The sequence below is a fragment of the Schistocerca serialis genome, chromosome 7 (assembly GCF_023864345.2).
Source record: "Schistocerca serialis cubense isolate TAMUIC-IGC-003099 chromosome 7, iqSchSeri2.2, whole genome shotgun sequence".
Classification (NCBI taxonomy): domain Eukaryota; kingdom Metazoa; phylum Arthropoda; class Insecta; order Orthoptera; family Acrididae; genus Schistocerca; species Schistocerca serialis.
In genome coordinates, this window is record NC_064644.1 from 124577895 (window position 1) to 124598071 (window position 20177).

Below are 20177 nucleotides of genomic sequence, written 5' to 3' on the forward strand. Positions count from 1 at the left end.
TTCTGTTATTTTCTGATTTGCCCATATGTTACATCACATGATGAAGCAGATATCTGCTCGGTAGGTTCAGCTAACCTGTGCATGTGTGATTTAGGTTAAGGCTTACTGTGTTTTCCTGACTGTTTTCGTACACTTTAATTGTGTCAAAGTCTCTGCTTAACTGTAGCAGTGGTAACTTATTGGTAATTATGGCATTGCCTTCATCATCAAAAATGATTTTTGAAGAAATTTTGCCTTGCAATTGGGCATCATATACTACACTCCATGATATTTCAATTGGGCATATGCCAGTCATCCACAGGTGAGCCATCAAAGACTGACAAAGACATCCTCCATTTTGCAACATGTTGTTCGCTGAGAGTATCCCACTCGTGCAACAAAATCATGGTGACAGACTGAGCACGCTACCCAGCAAAAGTGCTCTCACTGGTGGAACTCGGCTGTTCACAGTGTTGCCATGGCCATTGGCACATATTCTCTCATCTTTGACTAGAGCAAATTGTGGAAATGAGGAGATCAGAGGGTTCTATGCATTATTCAACTGGTAGCCACTGTCATGGTCCATAAGATTTTCTGTCATGTACATTTCCATGGATTCTTTAATAATGGAGTACTTGAAAGATGTTGCCATAGCCAAAATTATTGTTTTATCATACTCTGCTGGATTTTCAGTGGAGGTACAATAGCAAGCCTGCTTCATAGCAGAAGGCAAGTACAGCACTGATGTTTGGTGCAGCGTTCTTCTGTGGTGTGTATTCTGGCCTATATGAGCCCTACCACACTGACAAGGTATTTTGTAAATTCCACCCTTCCATAATAATAAATGGTTCTTCACTGATCCCAACAGGTTGGCAATATTAAAGTCAGCAGAAATCCACTTTCACCTAAAAATTGTGGAAGACTCATGCTATTTTCGCAAAATATTGCTGACAAACAGAGGAAAAGCTAGGGATTTTGCTCATGTACCCTCCTATTTAACTACTTCACAGTTCTTGGTTTTAACTATTAGTGATTTGTTAATCTTGTGGATAGAATATCTGTGTCCCCTGAACCCTATCTTGAGGTGAGCGAGCTTTGTGTGCAATCTCTTTGCATCTGAGACTGTGTGAGCTCTGTGTACAAGTGTTTTAAGCACACTCATAGTTTGTGATGGTTGATGAGAACTCCATGATAGTAAATACAAATATGAATGAGAGGGATTACGATAAACTGAATGCCCCAGAGAGCAGTCTTTCTTCTGCCTAACCAAAACGTCGAGGAAAGGCAGACAGCTATCTTTCTCTAATTCTGTAGTTAACCAGATGTTCTTATGAATCAAGTTGAGGTGATGTAAAAACTCCATTAATTCATCTTCTCCATGAGGCCACACTATGAAAGTATCACCAAGTTGGTCTATGGGCTGCTGATTCAAATGCGCTCTTCTCATCGTCCTCCCATAAAAGGGTAAGGCACACAGGGGACTACCCATAGTGAAACCATCAGTCTGCTCAAAATTTTCATGGTTAAACATAAAACTGGTTGAGGAAGGATTGTGCCAAAACAAAGCAGTTTAGTCCACCTGAAACTTGTTACCAATTATAGCCAAAGAATCTGCTGGAAGGACTTTGTAAAAAGAGATACCATGTCGAAGCTATCTAAACATCTGACGTACTTAGACGGAGAGCCCCAGTCTGTTGATAAAATTGGCGGAGTTTCATATATAATGTGAAAATTTGCTCACCAATGATCTCAGCAAAGGAGTAAGATATTTGGCTACATCAAATACTAGGACACCAATGTTGCTTACTATTGGCTGTAAAGTTAGACTTTCTTTATGAATTTTAAGAAGGCCATACAATATTGGTGCTACACAACCATGCAGTCTTGACCTTTTGAAGGTCTCTTGAGGTAACGAGGAAGAACTCAGGAGTGCACGAGTCTTCCATTGCACACATCCTGTAGGACTGTAATCAATCTTCATATAGGTAGAATCACTTATTAGACTGTACATTGTATCAATACACAAACTGTGAGGGAACAGTGTTGTTTCATTACCTTTATTGGCCTTTGTGCCACAATGTTACGAACCTCTTTGAGATTTTGTAGACTCCACCACGTGTGCGTTAGTTAAGTTGTTGCATTGAGGAGGAGTTTCCACTCATAAAACTTCTAAAAGTGGGTTGTGCCCTAGATGTAGGTATGAAATTAAGTTCTGTACCTGATACAGATAGAGATGGATTGTTCACATTTTTATTCTGTGAAGTTGACAGTGCAATGTTATGTAGTTATCATCTGTGGTAATGACTTGTGATAATAATACTCTTACTGATTCGTATTTATAATCATCGAGTCATCATCACCCGTCACAATAGATGAATGTGCTTGAAAGACTAGTATACGGAGGTCACAATCTCGGATGCAGATAGGTTGCACAGAGAGTTCACCCATCTAAAGACAGTGTTCAGGAAAGATAGATATTCTACTTGGCAGATTAACAGGGCACTAGCAGTTAAAACCAACAATCTAGAAGTGGATAAAGAGAACAGCACACTAGCAAGCTCTCTAGCTTTTCTTCAGTTTGTTGGCAGTATTTTGTTTAAAATAGCAAGAATCGTCCATTATTGATATGGTGTGCATCAGTTGAGGCATAATGAGAACTCTGGCCAGGGAAACAAACATTATAGAATCAGTTTTATAAGTATTCAAGAACACAAGTCTCCTTTGTGGAGTTTTCAGTTATGTAAAAATGGAAGTTCATTTGGAACTTTGAGTTCCAACAAGGAAGGCAAATAAAGACTAAGTGCTCAAAGGCCAAAGTGAGTAATGAAAAGGTTCAAGTCCAGAATCACTTGGAATGTTCTGGAGTTAGAGCACAAGTAGTTGTGGTCTCAGCAGATGGAGGCTGTGTGTGCTTAGTTGGCTTAAGGTCCAAGTCTGGAGAAGCAAACTCACTGTCCTAAGCTCGGTAGAGTGTAGCAGTTAAACACAGCATGGCAACTGTCTGCTGATGGTTCTTTAGGGAGAGCTGTGGTGGACCACTACTGTGATTGGTGTGTGGCGAAGAGAACTCGAAGGAACAACTGTTTCAATAGCTGAGCTCAAACTACTGATCCGTGTTTGTGTGTCGGCATAAGTACTGTCGAGGTGCACGGATATGGTGCAAGCTGTTAGACACTCACAGGACAAGAAATTGGTATGTTGTTGTTGTTGTTGCGTGGAACATTACCAATGTACGAGACGAGTGCAGATTGTTGTTTGGCTTGCAGATGCTTGTGCCCGTTGCGGCAAACAGCACCTGATATGTGGCCAATTGCGGGATGTGAATATGTTGCAGACTGCTGTCTTGTAGGAGGGACACAGCATCCCTTCCTCCAGGAAAGAGATGGCAGAGCCATATTAGTGAAAAGTAACAATCAAGCCTCCTTTCTCCCCCCTCAGAAAATGATGGTGACACCAACTGGAGGTGTAGGGCGAGGAGCTGTTGCAGCATTGACCCTGAGAAAGTGGAATCAGAGATGTCCAGAGGCTTGGGTCCTGTACCCACCGGTGGCGTGGACAGGCCAGGAGCGGCTGCCAAAACTGGCAGCGGCCAAGGAGCGACCACCTGAAGCGAATCTGCGAGATACCACATAGGGTAAGAGATATGTTGTCGTTGGGTGGCTGATAGTGATGCAAGAATGCCATGGAAATGTAATGACAACACCTGGAGCGTGGAGAGTGGTGTGTGAGCACAGGGAAAGAACATGATACAGTGCACCTGGGGAACAGATGTTGGTGTGAATGCACCCAAAGATAGTAAAACTGTGCTTGGAGGATGTATGAGAGCACAGATACACCTGAAAAGTAAAGGTATTGTGTCAGGAAGGCATGAATGAGTGCGGGAGCAATTGAGAAGTAGAATTGTTGTCCCAGGATGGCATAGAAGGGTGTGGGAACATTTGGGGTGAAAAATTATTGTGCCTGGAGGGGCTAAATGGGTGAGGGAACACTTAGGATGCAAGATTATTGTGCTTGAGAGCATAGATTGGTGCAGGAGCACTGGGGATATAAGATCATTGTGCCTGGAGAGCTTAGATGGGTGGGGAGCATTTGGGGTGTAAGATTGTACAAGGACAGTGCTTGAGAAGTTGTTTCTACATTGGGGAGAAACATACTCATTGCCAGTTGATAGGACAAAATGTTGAAAGGTGGTGGTGGTGGTGGTGGTGGTGGTGGTGGTGGAGGTGGAGGAGGATGTTGAGCCTATACAAAATTCTTCTATCTCGTCACCAGTTGATGGGATGAAATATTCAAAATGGTCCAGAAGTCAATGGCGGCACTGGGGCTGATGAAAAGTTCTATTTCCTTGTCACCTGTCAGTGGGATGAAACTTTTGAGCTGTGACGCTGGAACCAATGAAAATGTTTACCTCCATCACTAAATGGTGTGAGAAACATAAAATCTGTTGCTAATGGTGGGACAAAAAATAAAAATAAAAAAAACACCGTTTTCTTGGGATGAATGAGAAACTAAGAAAATACTGTGTCGACAAATGTTCTGGGATGAAACTTGGATTAGTGAAGGTGCTGGGGACAGAAAAAAATGTTTGTCACTGACTGATGTGGGACGAAACTTGGAAGGTGGGGAGTACTGGGGCCAGGAGGAATCCTTGTCACCAACTGTTAAGAGACGGATAAGAGACAGAACTTTGAGAGGTGGTGCTGGAGCTGGTGAAAACATCTAGATGTCACCTAATGATGGGATGAAATGAAGAAGCCGATACCACTGGTGGGCAAAACATTCACAAATTTTTTATCCTTGTTACCAAGTTGATATTTCCCGCACCGATGGAGCTGCAGTGAGACACTGCCCAAGTAGACAGTGTAGAACAAGTTTATTAAATATTCAAGAACATTTGCCTCATTCATTAAGCTTTAAGTTACATACAAATGAAAGTTAATTTGGGACTTTGAAGGAAGGTAAATAATGATTAAGGACTGAAGCCCAAAGTGAGTAACTAAAGTGTTAAAGTCCAGATTCTCTTGGAATTTTCTACAGTTAAAAACACAAATAGTAATGGTCTCACCAAAGGGATGCCACATTTACTTATTTGACGTATGCAAAAGTCTGGAAAAGTTCCCCCTGTGGGGCCAGGAGTGAGAATAGGCCCGAGGTATTCCTGACTGTCGTAAGAGGTGACTAAAAGAAGCTTCATATGTTTCGGCCTTTATGTGATGGTCCACTGTAGGGTTTGACCTCCATTTTTCAAAATTTTCCCGAAGAACGATCCAATTGGGGAAGGGTGCCTTACATGGTGCATAGGGTCCATTGTGTGCTGAGACCTCTCGCATACTTAATCGGCGTGGATCTGCACTTCTGCTCATTCTCCAGGTGTTGGGCGAGGTCATCCTCCTGGGTGCGTTTTCCTCCATCCTCTGTGCAGTATCGCTTTCTGTGCTGTTGATGATAATGGACTTCTTAGCTCATTTAAGCTTGAGATCCAGCACAGTAGCCAGTCCATCGTGGTGGAGCCGCCATGTACACTGCTGGTTGTAGCCCCCTGACCACACTGGGATTGAACTGCTGATGCCTGCGCTGTTAACTCCCCACATATGTCAAGGAGTAGATGCCTGTCACCCTGGGGCATTGGGATTCCCGGCAATGGCCATCCTGCCAGATGGCCTTTGCTGCGGCTGGGTTGTGCCCATGGGGAGGCCCCATGGTCGGAGTGGGTGACAGGGCAAATGACGCGCCATGAAGTGTAGTACGCCATCTCTTGCTGGTGGTCAAACATCAGCAGTCTCCAAGCGATAAAGGTCTTACTTCAATGCTAAGAAATACGACCCCGAATCATTCCCCTCCCTGGCCACACCATGGGAGGGACACCAGGCTGAGGGTGAAGCTTATTCACCCCGGTACCTCATATGTAAGAGAGTTGATGGGGAATCTTTCTTGTCAATGAAATCTCAGTTTTTTGTGGAGCATTTAGAGGACAAGTTTTGGGAGGTAGAGGGCTTGTCCAAAATGTGGTCAGGGTCAGTCTTGATCAAAACAGCATCCTCTACCCTGTTACGGGCACTACTTGCCTGTGAAAGGCTGAGGGATGTTTCTGTTTCCATAATGCCCCATAAGAGCTTAAATATGGTCCAGGGTATCATATTTCACAGTGACCTCCTTTTGCAGTCTGGCGATGAGCTACGCGCCAATTTAGAGTGGCGAGGTGTCCATTTCATCTGGCGCATCCACCTGGATTCGAGGGATAATCATGTTGCCACCGGTGCCTTCATCTTGGCCTTTGAGGGTGACACATTACCCGAGAAGGTCAAGGTGATGGTCTACCGCTGTGACATAAAGCCATATATTCCTCCCCCGATGCAGTGATTTAAGTGCTGAAAGTTCGGGTATATGTCTTCCTGCTGTACTTCCAGTGTCTCCTGTCAGGATTGTGGATGTCCTTCATAACCCAATACTCCCTGTGCCCCACCTCCCACCTGTGTCAACTGCAGAGAGCACCATTTGCATTGCTCGCCAGACTGCAGGATTCTCCTGAAAGAAAGAAAAATAATGGAATACAAGACCCTGGATCGATTGACCTACTCTGAGGCTAAGAGAAAATATGAGTGACTACATCCTGTGCTTATGACGTCTTTCTACATCACCGCTGTGATAACAGTTCTACCATCTTCCGGTCCACTGTGTACATTTGGCTCTCAGAGCCGTCAGACTCTACCTGCCCCCTTGATGGTGGGGGGCACTTTCCTTTCTGTTGCTCCTGCACAACCTACTTCAGGAGCAACACCCCCCCCCCCCCCCCCCCAACCATTTGGAGCCATCAGTCCCCACTTCTCAGCAGGAGAAGCATAAGTCTCCTTTGGTTCCTCTCACCAGGAAGGGATCCCTTGTGTCACTCCCTTCCCAGGTTCCTATCAGTGGCAAAGCTGACACCTGCCAGTGGCTGAAGCAACCACAGTTAGCTGGTCGAAGGGCTTTATGGTCCTCCTCAGTCCCTGAGACTGAATCAGTGAAGCCCTCCCGGCTGGACAAACCTAAGGAGCAGCGAGAGAAACCTAAAAAAAAAAAAATAGACTCCCAAGAACCAAGGCATTGCGGTGCACCCGCACCCCCACTCCCTACAAGCTGTGTGTCTGAGGATGAAGTGGAGATTCTGGTGTCCTCCGAGGACCTAGATCTCGCTGGGCACTCAGACACAATGGATGTCGATCGCACAGGTACTCATCTGGTGACAGCAGGTGACCCTGAGGCGTAGAATGCCTCATTGTTTCATGCCTTCCCAGTCTCATAATCACGTAATCCTCCAGTGGAATTGCGGCAGTTTTTTCCACCACTTGGATGAGTTATGGCAACTGTTAAGCATTACACCTGCTTTCTGCATTACTCTCCAGGAAAGCTGGTTCCCGACGTATTACAGGAACCGTAGCGACTATAATGGAGTGTCAGGTGGAGTTAGTGTCTATGTCCTGAACTCAGTATGTAGCGAACCTGTGCCCCTTGAAACCCCTCTTGAAGCTGTGGCTCTCAGGATAAGAACTACACAGGAAATAACTGTCTGCAATATATATCTTCCTCCAGGTGGCGCAGTACCCCTGAACATATTGGCTGCACGGATTGATCAACTCCCTAAACCTTTCCGACTTTTGGTAGATTTTAACGCGCATAACCCCTTGAGGGGGTGGTGCCATGCTTACTGGCCAAGGTAGGGAGGTTGAAAATTTACTGTCAGAACTCGACCTTTGCCTCTTAAATACAGATGCCCCCACACACTTCAGTGTGGCACATGGCACATATTCAGCCTTTGATCCCTCAGTTTGCAGCCCTGGCCTTCTCCCATCTACCTTCTGGAGATTACATGACTACCAGTGTGGTAGTGACCACTTCCCCGTCTTCCTGTCACTCCCCTGGCGTCCTGTCCGTGGGCGCCTACCCAGATGGGCTTTAAACCAGGCAGACTGGAAAGCCTTCACCTCTGCTGTCACTGCTGAATCTCCCCCACATGGTACCATCGATGTTGTCATTGAGCAGGTCACTACACTGCTCGTTTCTGTGGTGGGAAACGCGATCCCTCATTCTTTAGGGTACCCCCAGAGAAAGACTGGCCCTTGGTGGTCGCCAGAAGCTGCTGAGGCAATTAAAGAGCTCCCTTGGTGGTCGCCAAAAGTTGCTGAGGCAATTAAAGAGCGTCAGTGAGCTCTACAGCGACATAAATGGCACCCTTCCCCAGAACACCTAATAGCCTTTAAGTGGCTCCGTGCCTGCATTCGCCAGCTTATAAAACAACGGAAACAGGTTTTTGGGAGAGGTTTGTGTTGACCATTGGATGCCATACGTCACTTTCCCAAGCCTGGACGAAGATCAGACATCTTTTTGGGTGCCAGACCCCAACAGGTGTCCCTGGCATTAACATCAATGGTGTGTTATCTACTGACACAAACATGATTGCCGAGCACTTTGCTGAGCACTATGTTCGAGACTCTGCATCGGAGAACTACCCCCCAGCCTTTCGCAGCCTCAAATGGCAGCTGGAAAGGAAAGTCCTCTTGTTCGGTACACGCCACAGTGAACCTTATAATGCCCCAGTTACAGAGTGGGAGCTCCTCAGTAACCTTGCACATTGCCCAGACACAGCTCCTGGGCCAGATCGGATCCACAATCAGATGATTAAACATCTCTCATCTGACTACAAGCGACATATCCTCGTCGTCTTCAACTGGATCTGGTCCGATGGCGTCTTTCCATCGCAGTGGCGGGAGAGCACCATCACTCCAGTGTTCAAACCCAGTCAAACCCACTTGATGTGGATAGCTATCTGCCGATCAGCCTCACTGACTTTCTTTGCAAGCTGCTGGAACATATGGTGTGTCGGCGGTTGGGTTGGGTCCTGGAGTCACGTGGCCTACTGGCTCCATGCCAGGGCAGCTTCAGCCAGGGTTGCTGTACCACTGATAATTTTGTGTCCCTCGAGTCTGCCATCCGAACACCCTTTTCCAGACACCAACATCTAGTTGCCATCTTTTTTGACTTATGCAAAGCATATAACACGACCTGGAGACATCATATCCCTGCCACTTTGTATTAGTGGGGTCTCTGTGGCCCACTCCCGATTTTTATCCAAAACTTCCTGTCGTTTCGTATTTTCCGTGTCCAAGTCGGTGCCTCCTAGAGTTCCCCTCCCCCTCCCCTCTCCTCCCTCCCCCCGTATTCATGAAAATGGTGTTCCACATGGTTCCATATTGAGTGTGTCTCTATTTTTAGTGGCTATTAAAGGTCTAGCAGCAGCTGTAGGGCCATCAGTCTCACGTTCTCTGTATGCGGATGACTTATGCATTTTGTGCTGCTCCTCCAGTACTGGTGTTGCTGAGTGGCACCTACAGGGAGCCATTCACAAGGCGCAGTCATGGGCTCTAGCTCACGGCTTCCAGTTTTCAGCTGCGAAGTCGTGTGTCATGCATTTCTGTCGGTGTCGCACCGTTCATTCAGAACCAGAACTTTACCTTAATGATGATCCACTCACTGTAGTGGAGACATATCGATTCCTAGGACTGCTTTTCAACGCCCGATTGACACGGCTAACTCCCTTCGTCAGCTTAAGCGGAAGTGCTGGCATCACCTCAATGCCTTCCGCTGCCTGAGCAACACCAACTGGGGTGTTGATCACTCTACGCTGCTGCAGCTTTACAGAGCCCTTGTTCAATATCACCTTGACTATGGGAGTCTGGTTTATGGTTCAGCAGCACCCTCAGCATTGCATTTACTTGACCCAGTGCCCACTGTGGCATTTGCCTAGCGACGGGAGATTTTAGAACGAGTCCTGGTGGAGTCCGGAGTCCCTCCATTGAAGGTTAGGCATGCACAACTGTTCTCCAATTATGTTGCACACATTAGTAGTTCTCCTGTGCATCCGAATTACCATCTTCTTTTCCCAACCATGGCGGTTCATCTCCCGCATTGGCGGCCCAAGTCAGGGCTTACGATTGTAGTTTGCGTCCGGTCCCTTCTGTCTGAACTGGAGTCCTTCCCATTACCACCTCTCCTCGAGGTCCATTCATGTTCACCTCCATGGTGTACACCTAGGCTGCGGATTCTTCTGGACCATTTGCATGGCCCTAAGGACTCCGTTAACCCTGCGGCTCTCCGCTATCACTTCCTCTCGATTCTCAAATTGTACCGGGCCCATGGAGTGGTTTACACCGATGGCTGATGGTCACGTAGGCTTTGCATATGTTGATGGAGGAAATAATGAACAGCACTCCTTGTCAGGTGCCTGCAGTGTTTTCACTGCAGATCTGGGGGCCATATCTCGTGCTCTTGAGCTCATCTGCTCATGCCCTGGCGAGTCATTTCTCCTGTGTACTGATTCCTTGAGCAGCCTACAAGCGATCGACCAGTGCTACCCTTGCCAGGACACATCGGAATCCCAGGCAATGAACTTGCCAACTGGCTGGCCAAACAGGCTATGTGTAAACCGCTTCTGGAGATGGGCATCCCTGTAACTGACCTGCGTTCTTTCTTATGCCGCAGGGTTTTTCGGCTGTGGGAGACGGAATGGCATAACAGTATGCACAACAAACTGTGTGTCATTGAGGAGACTACGAATGTGTGGAAGTCTTCCGTGCAGTCCTCTCGCAAGGAATCAGTTGTCCTCTGCTGGCTCCGCATTGGGCATATGTGGCTAACGCACTGTTACCTCCTCCGTCACGAGGACCCACCTCAGTGTCACTGTAGCTCACAAAAGATGGTCATCAACCTCTTGCTGGACTGCCCAATTTCCGCCACTCTTGCTGCGGACTTCTAACTTTCCCAGCACCCTACCTTTAGTGCTGTGCGACAGTGCCTCAACAGCAGCTTTAGTTTTATGTTTTATTTGTGAGGGTGAGTTTTATCAAATGACCTAAGTTTTAGTACATGTCCTTTGTCCCTCTGTGTCCTCCTCTGTAGGGTTTTTAGGGTGGAAGTTTTAATGTGTTGCAGAGTGGCTGTCTTCTCCTTTTTATTCTCATTATCACCCTGCCATGGTGATCTGCTCTCTTGTTTTGATCTCTTCTACATGTGTCCTGCGTCTCTCTGTGGTTTTCTTGGCTGATTTTGCCCATTTTACTGTTTGTTGCCCTTATGTCATTCTTGTGGTTTTCTCCTTTCTTCCAGCTGTGTTTTGTATGTCTCGATTATTTTACTCCCACCCTTGTGGAATTATTTTAATCGGAACGAGGGACTGATGATCTAGCAGTTTTGTCCCCCCCCCCCTCCCTTGTCTCCCCCTCTTTTAAACCAACCAACCAATCTGGAAAAGTAAAGACACTGACCTAAGCTTGATAGGGATTAGAAGTTAGAGACGACACCAACTGTCCAGCAATGTTTCCTTAGGGAGAGCTCTGATGGACAACTCATGTGGTTGGCACCTGGTATAGAGAACTCACAGGAATCACTGGTGTGCTAGCTGAGACTGAACTGCCATTCCATGGTTGTGCACCGACATAAATACCGTTATAGTGCATGGATACAGTGCGAGATGCTAGCGGCCATGTGACATCATGTAGGAAAATAGTGCCCGCAATTACGGCGTAATGGTCACGGAAGCACATGTGGTTGGTAGCAGCCAGGGTGTCCTTTGTGCAGGGTGGCATAGAATCTGAGGACAACAAGTCTGCATGTTGTTGTCTGGAACATTTACCAAAATAAGAGATGAGTACAGATTGGTGTTTGGATTGCAGATGCCCTGTATCTTTTGCAGCAATGAAGCCTTAAGTGTGGCCACCGTTGGGATATGAGTTTGTTGCAGGTTGCAGTCTTGTAGAAGGGGGGCAGCAGTAATTTTCAGGTGAAAGTGGTTTTCTGGCCACCATCTAAGTATGCTGACCTGTTGAAGGACAGTGTACTGTGAGAATCTGGAATTCACAAAATACCCTGCCAGTGTGATATCTGTACTACTATATAAAGACAAGTCCATCTTTAACGTTGTTACCAAAAAATCTTGAAATGTGATTGAGTAATTTATTTCAAATTTTTGCATGATGCTCTAATAAACATTTTATTTACCTCAGATCTTTACACAAGTCAGTAATTAGGATTCAGACAGACATATTACTTTAAATGGCAGTGTAGAGGTTTTCTGTTAAAACCGATTGTGAGAAAGAAATTGCTATGCTATGCTGTGCTGTGAAAATGTGCAGTTTCGTTTTCTTTCTTACATCAGTTTTAATTACAGTAGCAGGGCATGTAAACCATTAGACAAACTGTTTCTCCCATGTTTATATTTCGTCCTTATATATAAATTTTAAAAATATTTTACATACAACAGTGTGGTGTTTTGTTTTCTTCTTTGGCATTGGTTTTACAGAAAACAGGCAACTTTAATTTATGGCTTTGATTAAAATACTGCTAAAGAATACGGATTGTCCAAAACTTTGTGATCCTAACCATTTGCTTATTAAAACTATGTGGAATACTGTCATTGAAGCTACTACCCCCACAGATCTAACTGCTGGAAAGGCCTCTCTCATACTCTTATATACCAATAATCCCAATCAGTTTACTCATTCATTTTGAGTGATTTCAATTCCCAATCAAGGTTTCATTTTGAATAAAGGTCAGAGAGAGGGAAAAAGAGGAGATGGATAAAGGGGGGGGGGGGGGAGAAATGGACGCAGAGAGGGGAAGGAGGAACCAGACGGAAAGAGGGGGAAGGTGGAGATGGCTCGAGATAGGGTGGAAGAGTTAATGTACAGAGAAAAGGGGGGGGGGGGGAGATGACAAACAGAGCGGAAGGGGGGACGGGAGGAGGAGTTAAGGATGTGTACCCAATTTCCATACATATTCAGCAATTGCAAAGCATTGCTGGGTTTGCTAGTGTCTTACATAGGTTAGACCACTGCACTTGCCTTTTGAAACCAAGCAAATTGGCTATTCCAAAACATTGTATCTCCACTAGTTATTCAGTGGAGTGTGATAAAACAATAATTACGGCCACATCAATGTCTTTTTGGTGGTGGTGGGGGTGGTGTTGGTGGTGGTGGTGATGATGAGATGGTCCCATACTCCAAGCAGTGTAGGGGACGATGTGGGAGAACCCCACCGACTACTAGGCAAGGTCCTAGTGAAGGTGGTTTGCCATTGCCTTCCTCTGACCATAATGGGTATGATTGATGATGATGAAGATGACACAACAACACCCAGTCATCTCGATGCAGGGAAAATCCCTGACCCCGCCGGGAATCGTACGTGGGATCCCATGCGCAGGAAGCGAGAACGCTACCTCAAGACCACGAGCTGCAGATGTCTTTTTGGTACTCCATTACTAAAGAATTCACGGAAATACACAGCGGAAAACTTAATGAACCGCGACAGTAGCTACCAGCTGGATAATGAGTGGAATCCTATCCTCTCAATGGACTGCTCTAATCAAAGATGACAGAGCATGCCTATCACCAAAGCAACTCTATTGGACTATCAAGTCCCGCAGTTCAACCAAATAGGGTGCTTCCACCAGGTAGTGTGGTCAGTACATCAACATGATCTTCACACATGCATGGAATACCTCATAAGCATGTTACATATATTCTGAAGATATTTGCATAACAATGTTCTCTGTAATTACCATTTAAACATCTTTGACAACTTGTTTCATTAGTAACACAGTTATTAGATAATAATTGTAAGATCATTAAATGTATTTCTTGTTAAGATGAAGCTGTCAGTCCCAGTGTTCAGTTCTCTATATATGATGAGTCTGGTTTCTGTACCAGATACTGCAGTTAATTTAGTAGTTAATGAAACTTTTTACACAGCTGTGTGAATTTTTATTTCAGGTGAACATACTCAAATTTTAGGACGAAAATGGCAACTGAGAAAGTGACTCTTGCAGATGCTCTGTCTAATGTGGATGTTCTTGATGAATTGACATTGCCTGATGAGCAACCGTGCATCGAAGCTCAACCATGCTCTGTTTTATACCAAGCAAATTTTGATACAAACTTTGAAGATCGTAATGGATTTGTTACAGGAATAGCAAAATACATCGAAGAAGCAACAGTTCATGCAAGTCTTGTAAGTCAAGAAATGCTTAAAGAAATATTTATTATATCATTTCAATAGTGAATAATTTGTAACCTGTATATAAATACAACCGAAAGTACAATGTAGCTAAACTAGTTGAACCAGTATTCAAGGCACTGGAGGAATGGATTTCAAATGCCCAGCTGGCTATTCAGGTTTAGATTTTTTACAAAGTCCTATGACCTTAAAAGATGACTACTGGGGCAGTTGCCTTCTCCTGTGGCCTTGTCCCATTCCTGTATGACCAGGAATGTTGCTCTGTATCTAACAATACTGGGTGAACTAGTGATCATAATAATTATTCTGAAAAGGTGGTCTTGGTCAAAGAAGAGGCAACAGAAAAAGAAACCCACTCTGCTGTTAAAGGCTTTCCCAGTGTAACTTTTTGAATGGTTTTCAGGCATTTCAACAGAAGTTGTCGTGGAAACTGAATTTCCATAACAACATGTGATGCATTGTCCAAGAAGCTTTGAAGTTAAGGTCCTTGATGATTTCCATATTGGAATGATGTATGTGGTAGATTATGAAAATTTATGCCAACTAATATGGTTTGTGCCAAGTCCTGCCTCTATGCAAACCTTTTTCTTAAATAAGGGTGTATACGACCTGAGACAACTGGGAGATCCAGGAAAAACCTGGGAATTTTTTCATCCGGGAGAAAACCAGGAAAAACCCAGGAATTTTTTGTTCTTTTAGTTTTCAGTTAAATTTTTGTATTTTTGACTGGTAAGAATCAATACTTAACAAAAGGATATTACTGTATCCCGCTATTGCAGAATAATACTGCAACAATAAAATGTGAATGAGAAAACAAAACGAAAATAAAACATAAATTGCAAAGGAAATGTGCCATATACAACAACAAGACACAGTGCTCATACAAGCGTTTGCCAACAGCAAAATGTGTCAAAGGCTTTAGGAAGACTATGAAATGCTTCATAACAACAGACTGCCTCTGATGAGCGTGACGTCAAAACTGTTTACATTAGATTTGATTTAGCAGTTACGAGTGGGCTCATGTACATGCGCAGTTGCAGTTGAGTGGCGTATGAGTAGTGCCTTCTCCTGTTTCTGGCTACAGAAATGTGGCTGTTGGCTGTGTAAGCAGTTGCTGCAAGCAGCTAGATGCAACCAGGAAAAATTTTACTGCTGTGCCCAAGCTGCCAGATTCACGCATGCACAGCGGGCCCAGATCCATGATGGAGAGAGGGGAAAGTGGGGGGGGGGGGGAGCAAATTCTTGAGGAGAAAAACCTTGTTTCATGATGTGCCCAGCATTCAGCGCACATTGTATATAGATTACTTATATGATTTTGATGCACGTCCCTGTTGGTTTTTGAACACTCTCTGTAAGTTGATTTCTGAATGAATCATAAGCCGCGTGGGGTAGCTGTGCAGTCTGAGGTGACTTGTCATGGTTTGCGTGGCTCCCCCCGTCGGAGGTTCAAATTCTCCCTCGGGCATGGGTGTATGTGTTGTCCTTAGCGTAAGTTAGTTTAAGTTAGATTAAGAAGTGTGTAAGCCTAGGGACTGATGACATCAGCAGTTTGGTCCCATAGGGAAAAAAAAAAGGAAAAAACCACACAAGTTGATTTTTGAATGCATGCGTAGTGTACGTGATGTCTCTGTCAGGGGAATGCCCATCGCATCTGGAAATAAACTTTCCTGCAGGCAAAAGGGGACCGTGCTACACAAGCTGAGCGGAGTAAAGCTGAATGATTGAACGCCAATCGCTGTCTGATTATGTTGTTGTTTGGGTTTGCGAATGATCAGCATTGTTATAATTACTAAGGAAACCCATAGATTCAGACTACCAGAGTGGAAATAAACGACTAACATGAATAACAGGTAAGAAAGATTACGTATTATCTTCTCAGTGTATCCAGGAAAATGAAATTTTGTCAGAAAATTTTTGGCCAGATCGCTACACTAGTAAGGGTCAGTTGTACAGTCCCCATCTAGCAGCCGCTTAAGTTCTATTCTGGAAGTAGTGCGGAAAATGGTTTATATGAACATTCTAACAACGCCTAACCAGAGAATAATCAGGGATAACTAAACCGGTGATTCTGGGAGGGCTAGTGAAATTAACCGTCAAATAAGTTTTGACAAAGGCAGGAATAGTTTCAGAATTAGTCATGACAAGATTGTTAGAACGAGGAAGGAGAAGAAATGGGGACATCACACAAATTAGGGAAGAATATGGCGATTCCAAATTTATATAAAAATCTCATACTATAACATCCACTATGGATAAAATTCATTCATACTACTGTTTTTCGATCTCATGCTCGAGAAACTGGAGCATATGAATGAAATGTTAAACTATTTTTTAACATAAAGCTTTTTGCTTGTAGTAGGCTTAATAGGAATTTTATGTTGGTCTTTGTCGATTATATTCTGTCATGTTATAAAAATGACCATTTGTGCCAAAACAGTCTCGTTTATTTGATGTGTGTTACGATTTCTGCAGTGTTTAGAAAGGTCTGCTTTGTTTTATCTAGCAGACACTGACAAAATATACATAATCAGATCGGGGGACCACACCAGTCTTGGGTACTATTTGTATTAACAGCTTACGCGGTATTAGACTACGATATTTTAATTTTTCATGTAGCATAACATTTGATGAACTTTGACGAACTTTGCAGAAAGGAATGCACACCATGTAAAGCTGTAGCAAGATTAGAGAAAAAGCAATGCTAGGAGCGAAGAATTGAAGAAATGTGTGCTCTATTGCTTGTCTCTTGTCTTTACTGGTTTTATGTATCCTATATTTAATTTTATGTCACCCAAAACAGAAAGTTATTAACTAACAGGCAATAAAGAGTGCAAATTTTCTGAAGAGTTCTTGTTCTCTCGATTACAAATAATCCCACCCAGTAATAATTGCAAGTTTTATTTATTTTTTATTTTTAAAAAAGAGGGACCGAACGTCAAACTGGGCGACTGGAAGCAGGAGAGGCACCACAGGACATTTTAATTTACACTGTTCTGAATGTAGTTTGATGGCATCCAGTACAAAATATACATGTTTCAATTCCATGGGGCGACATACAGTGGTGTGTGGTAGAAGAATGCTGTGTGAAGCGGGGTGGTACTACACTCTGTCACACTTAATACCAAATAACATGTCTTACATTTCCTCAAACATATATGTTTTATGCATCAGATTCTTCAGAAAGATGTGCGCTACAAAATGGACATATTTTTGAAAATTTGATTTTTTAAATTTCTGACGTCGTATCTTAAGCGCTCGGGGGGGGGGGGGGGGGGCACCACTATCTTAGTATTGCCCCGATTCGGAAATATTGCAGATCCAAGGCTGATGAGCAGAGCAATCTGATTTATAGTGAGGAATTGTGTAGTCTCCACGTGACCCATGTTTACATTTAGTGATTTTACTGTTTTCTCTTTGGTTATTGCTCTCACGTCAAATGAAAACAAAATGGATTTCTGTGGCCAAGAGCTATCAAGTGAATTAAAATACATTCACATAATTACGGAAGACTAATATATGTTATTAGTTTCAGATTTTATTTTATTTCCAATTTTCTGACAGCCATGCATTAATTGCCTTGTAGAACAATGAAGTTACTTTTGTCGGTTTGCTAAAGAAATTGGGTTTTTATTATTCTCTTATGCTGAGACAGTCAGTGTGTTAGAAACGAAGTGTTTAGTTCCACACTATTGTCTAATTTCAACTGCTCACTGCATTTCAAGTGCATCTTTTCAAAGCTTAATATCAGGTTGAGGCCTACTTCATTGGGAATCTGGAGATACCAATGTGGTCTTTTAAGTATGCACTTAAAGAGTACATGCACATGCCATTGTAGTATGGTTCACGAAATCCCGATGCTCTTGGAGTATCTTCTAATGTCTTTTTTTTATGACATAATGTAAAGTAAATTTCCTTTTGCGCAAGTTGAACTATGTGCGAGAATGTATGATGAATTTCTTAAATCACAGAGCATTAGATGACGAGCTGCTTAGAAGTTAGCCCATAAGATCAGACATTCATGTCGTTATTATTAGCAAATTGATGTAGCGCTACGGGAAGCTCTCTCCTCTACAGTAGCTAATTTGTGGAAAACTTTGAGGACAAGTCACTAGACTCGGCTAAAAATTTTACTGGTACATTTGTGTGATATACACTCCTGGAAATGGAAAAAAGAACACATTGACACCGGTGTGTCAGACCCACCATACTTGCTCCGGACACTGCGAGAGGGCTGTACAAGCAATGATCACACGCACGGCACAGCGGACACACCAGGAACCGCGGTGTTGGCCGTCGAATGGCGCGAGCTGCGCAGCATTTGTGCACCGCCGCCGTCAGTGTCAGCCAGTTTGCCGTGGCATACGGAGCTCCATCGCAGTCTTTAACACTGGTAGCATGCCGCGACAGCGTGGACGTGAACCGTATGTGCAGTTGACGGACTTTGAGCGAGGCCGTATAGTGGGCATGCGTGAGGCCGGGTGGACGTACCGCCGAATTGCTCAACACGTGGGGCGTGAGGTCTCCACAGTACATCGATGTTGTCGCCAGTGGTCGGTGGAAGGTGCACGTGCCCGTCGACCTGGGACCGGACCGCAGTGACGCACGGATGCACGCCAAGACCGTAGGATCCTACGCAGTGCCGTAGGGGACCGCACCGCCACTTCCCAGCAAATTAGGGACACTGTTGCTCCTGAGGTATTGGCGAGGACCATTCGCAACCGTCTCCATGAAGCTGGGCTACGGTCCCGCACACCGTTAGGCCGTCTTCCGCTCACGCCCCAACATCGTGCAGCCCGCCTCCAGTGGTGTCGCGACAGGCGTGAATGGAGGGACGAAAGGAGACGTGTCGTCTTCAGCGATGAGAGTCGCTTCTGCCTTGGTGCCAATGATGGTCGTATGCGTGTTTGGCGCCGTGCAGGTGAGCGCCACAATCAGGACTGCATACGACCGAGGCACACAGGGCCAACACCCGGCATCATGGCGTGGGGAGCGATCTCCTACACTGGTCGTACACCACTGGTGATCGTCGTGGGGACACTGAATAGTGCACGGTACATCCAAACCGTCATCGAACCCATCGTTCTACCATTCCTAGACCGGCAAGGGAACTTGCTGTTCCAACAGGACAATGCACGTCCGCATGTATCCCGTGCCACCCAACGTGCTCTAGAAGGTGTAAGTCAACTACCCTGGCCAGCAAGATCTCCGGATCTGTCCCCCATTGAGCATGTTTGGGACTGGATGAAGCGTCGTCTCACACAGTCTGCACGTCCAGCACGAACGCTGGTCCAACTGAGGCGCCAGGTGGAAATGGCATGGCAAGCCGTTCCACAGGACTACATCCAGCATCTCTACGATCGTCTCCATGGGAGAATAGCAGCCTGCATTGCTGCGAAAGGTGGATATACACTGTACTAGTGCCGACATTGTGCATGCTCTGTTGCCTGTGTCTATGTGCCTGTGGTTCTGTCAGTGTGATCATGTGATGTATCTGACCCCAGGAATGTGTCAATAAAGTTTCCCCTTCCTGGGACAATGAATTCACGGTGTTCTTATTTCAATTTCCAGGAGTGTATCTTAAAATGTAACACTTGCAAAAAATATCAACATTATATGTGAAAGCTTAGCTTCTCTTGCAGCTTATTAACCTTAGAGACCACTGTTATATGTGAAAGCTTTGCTTTTCTTGTAGCAACACTATGTACATTAATTTAAGACATTAACTTTTCCTGTTTGTGTATCTGCACTACTTAACAGTGATGTTGCTATTAGCTGACTACATCACGTGTCCTGTGGTCGGAATATCTGCTGTCATCAGCTGGCGGGATCACGTGACATGAGTTATGACTGGCTTTCAAAAGTGCATCGCAATCTCGATTACAATGGTTCAGAAAGTAACGTGCTGTGTTTGGTGGAATTCGAATTTATACTTTCGTAATACGAAAATATGCAGCTTACATGTTGCAACACACCAAAAATCTTTCCAAAAGGAGTTTTCTTCCCTGAGTTTCATTTTCTAAAGTTCCGAGAAATTCTACACCCATGTATAAAAACGTACCCATTCAAAGGATTGCTAAGTTTTACAGTTCCAAGGGAAAATATACTGTCACTTAATAACAAGGAAAATAGTGTGTTTTCACCTGGGAGAAAGTGTA

At 44.6% G+C, this 20177-nt stretch overlaps 1 protein-coding gene across 2 annotated transcripts in view; it reads left to right on the forward strand.

Annotated features, from left to right (window-relative positions):
• The window catches only part of LOC126412261 (cytoplasmic FMR1-interacting protein), a 149843-nt gene that overhangs the window by 3179 nt on the left and 126487 nt on the right, over positions 1-20177 (forward strand). For both annotated transcript variants that reach the window (XM_050081765.1, XM_050081766.1), the window contains exon 2: positions 13779-14016. In XM_050081765.1, the coding sequence (XP_049937722.1) occupies positions 13807-14016 (210 nt within the window). In that variant the 5' untranslated portion in view covers positions 13779-13806. The remainder of the gene's footprint in view (positions 1-13778; positions 14017-20177) is intronic.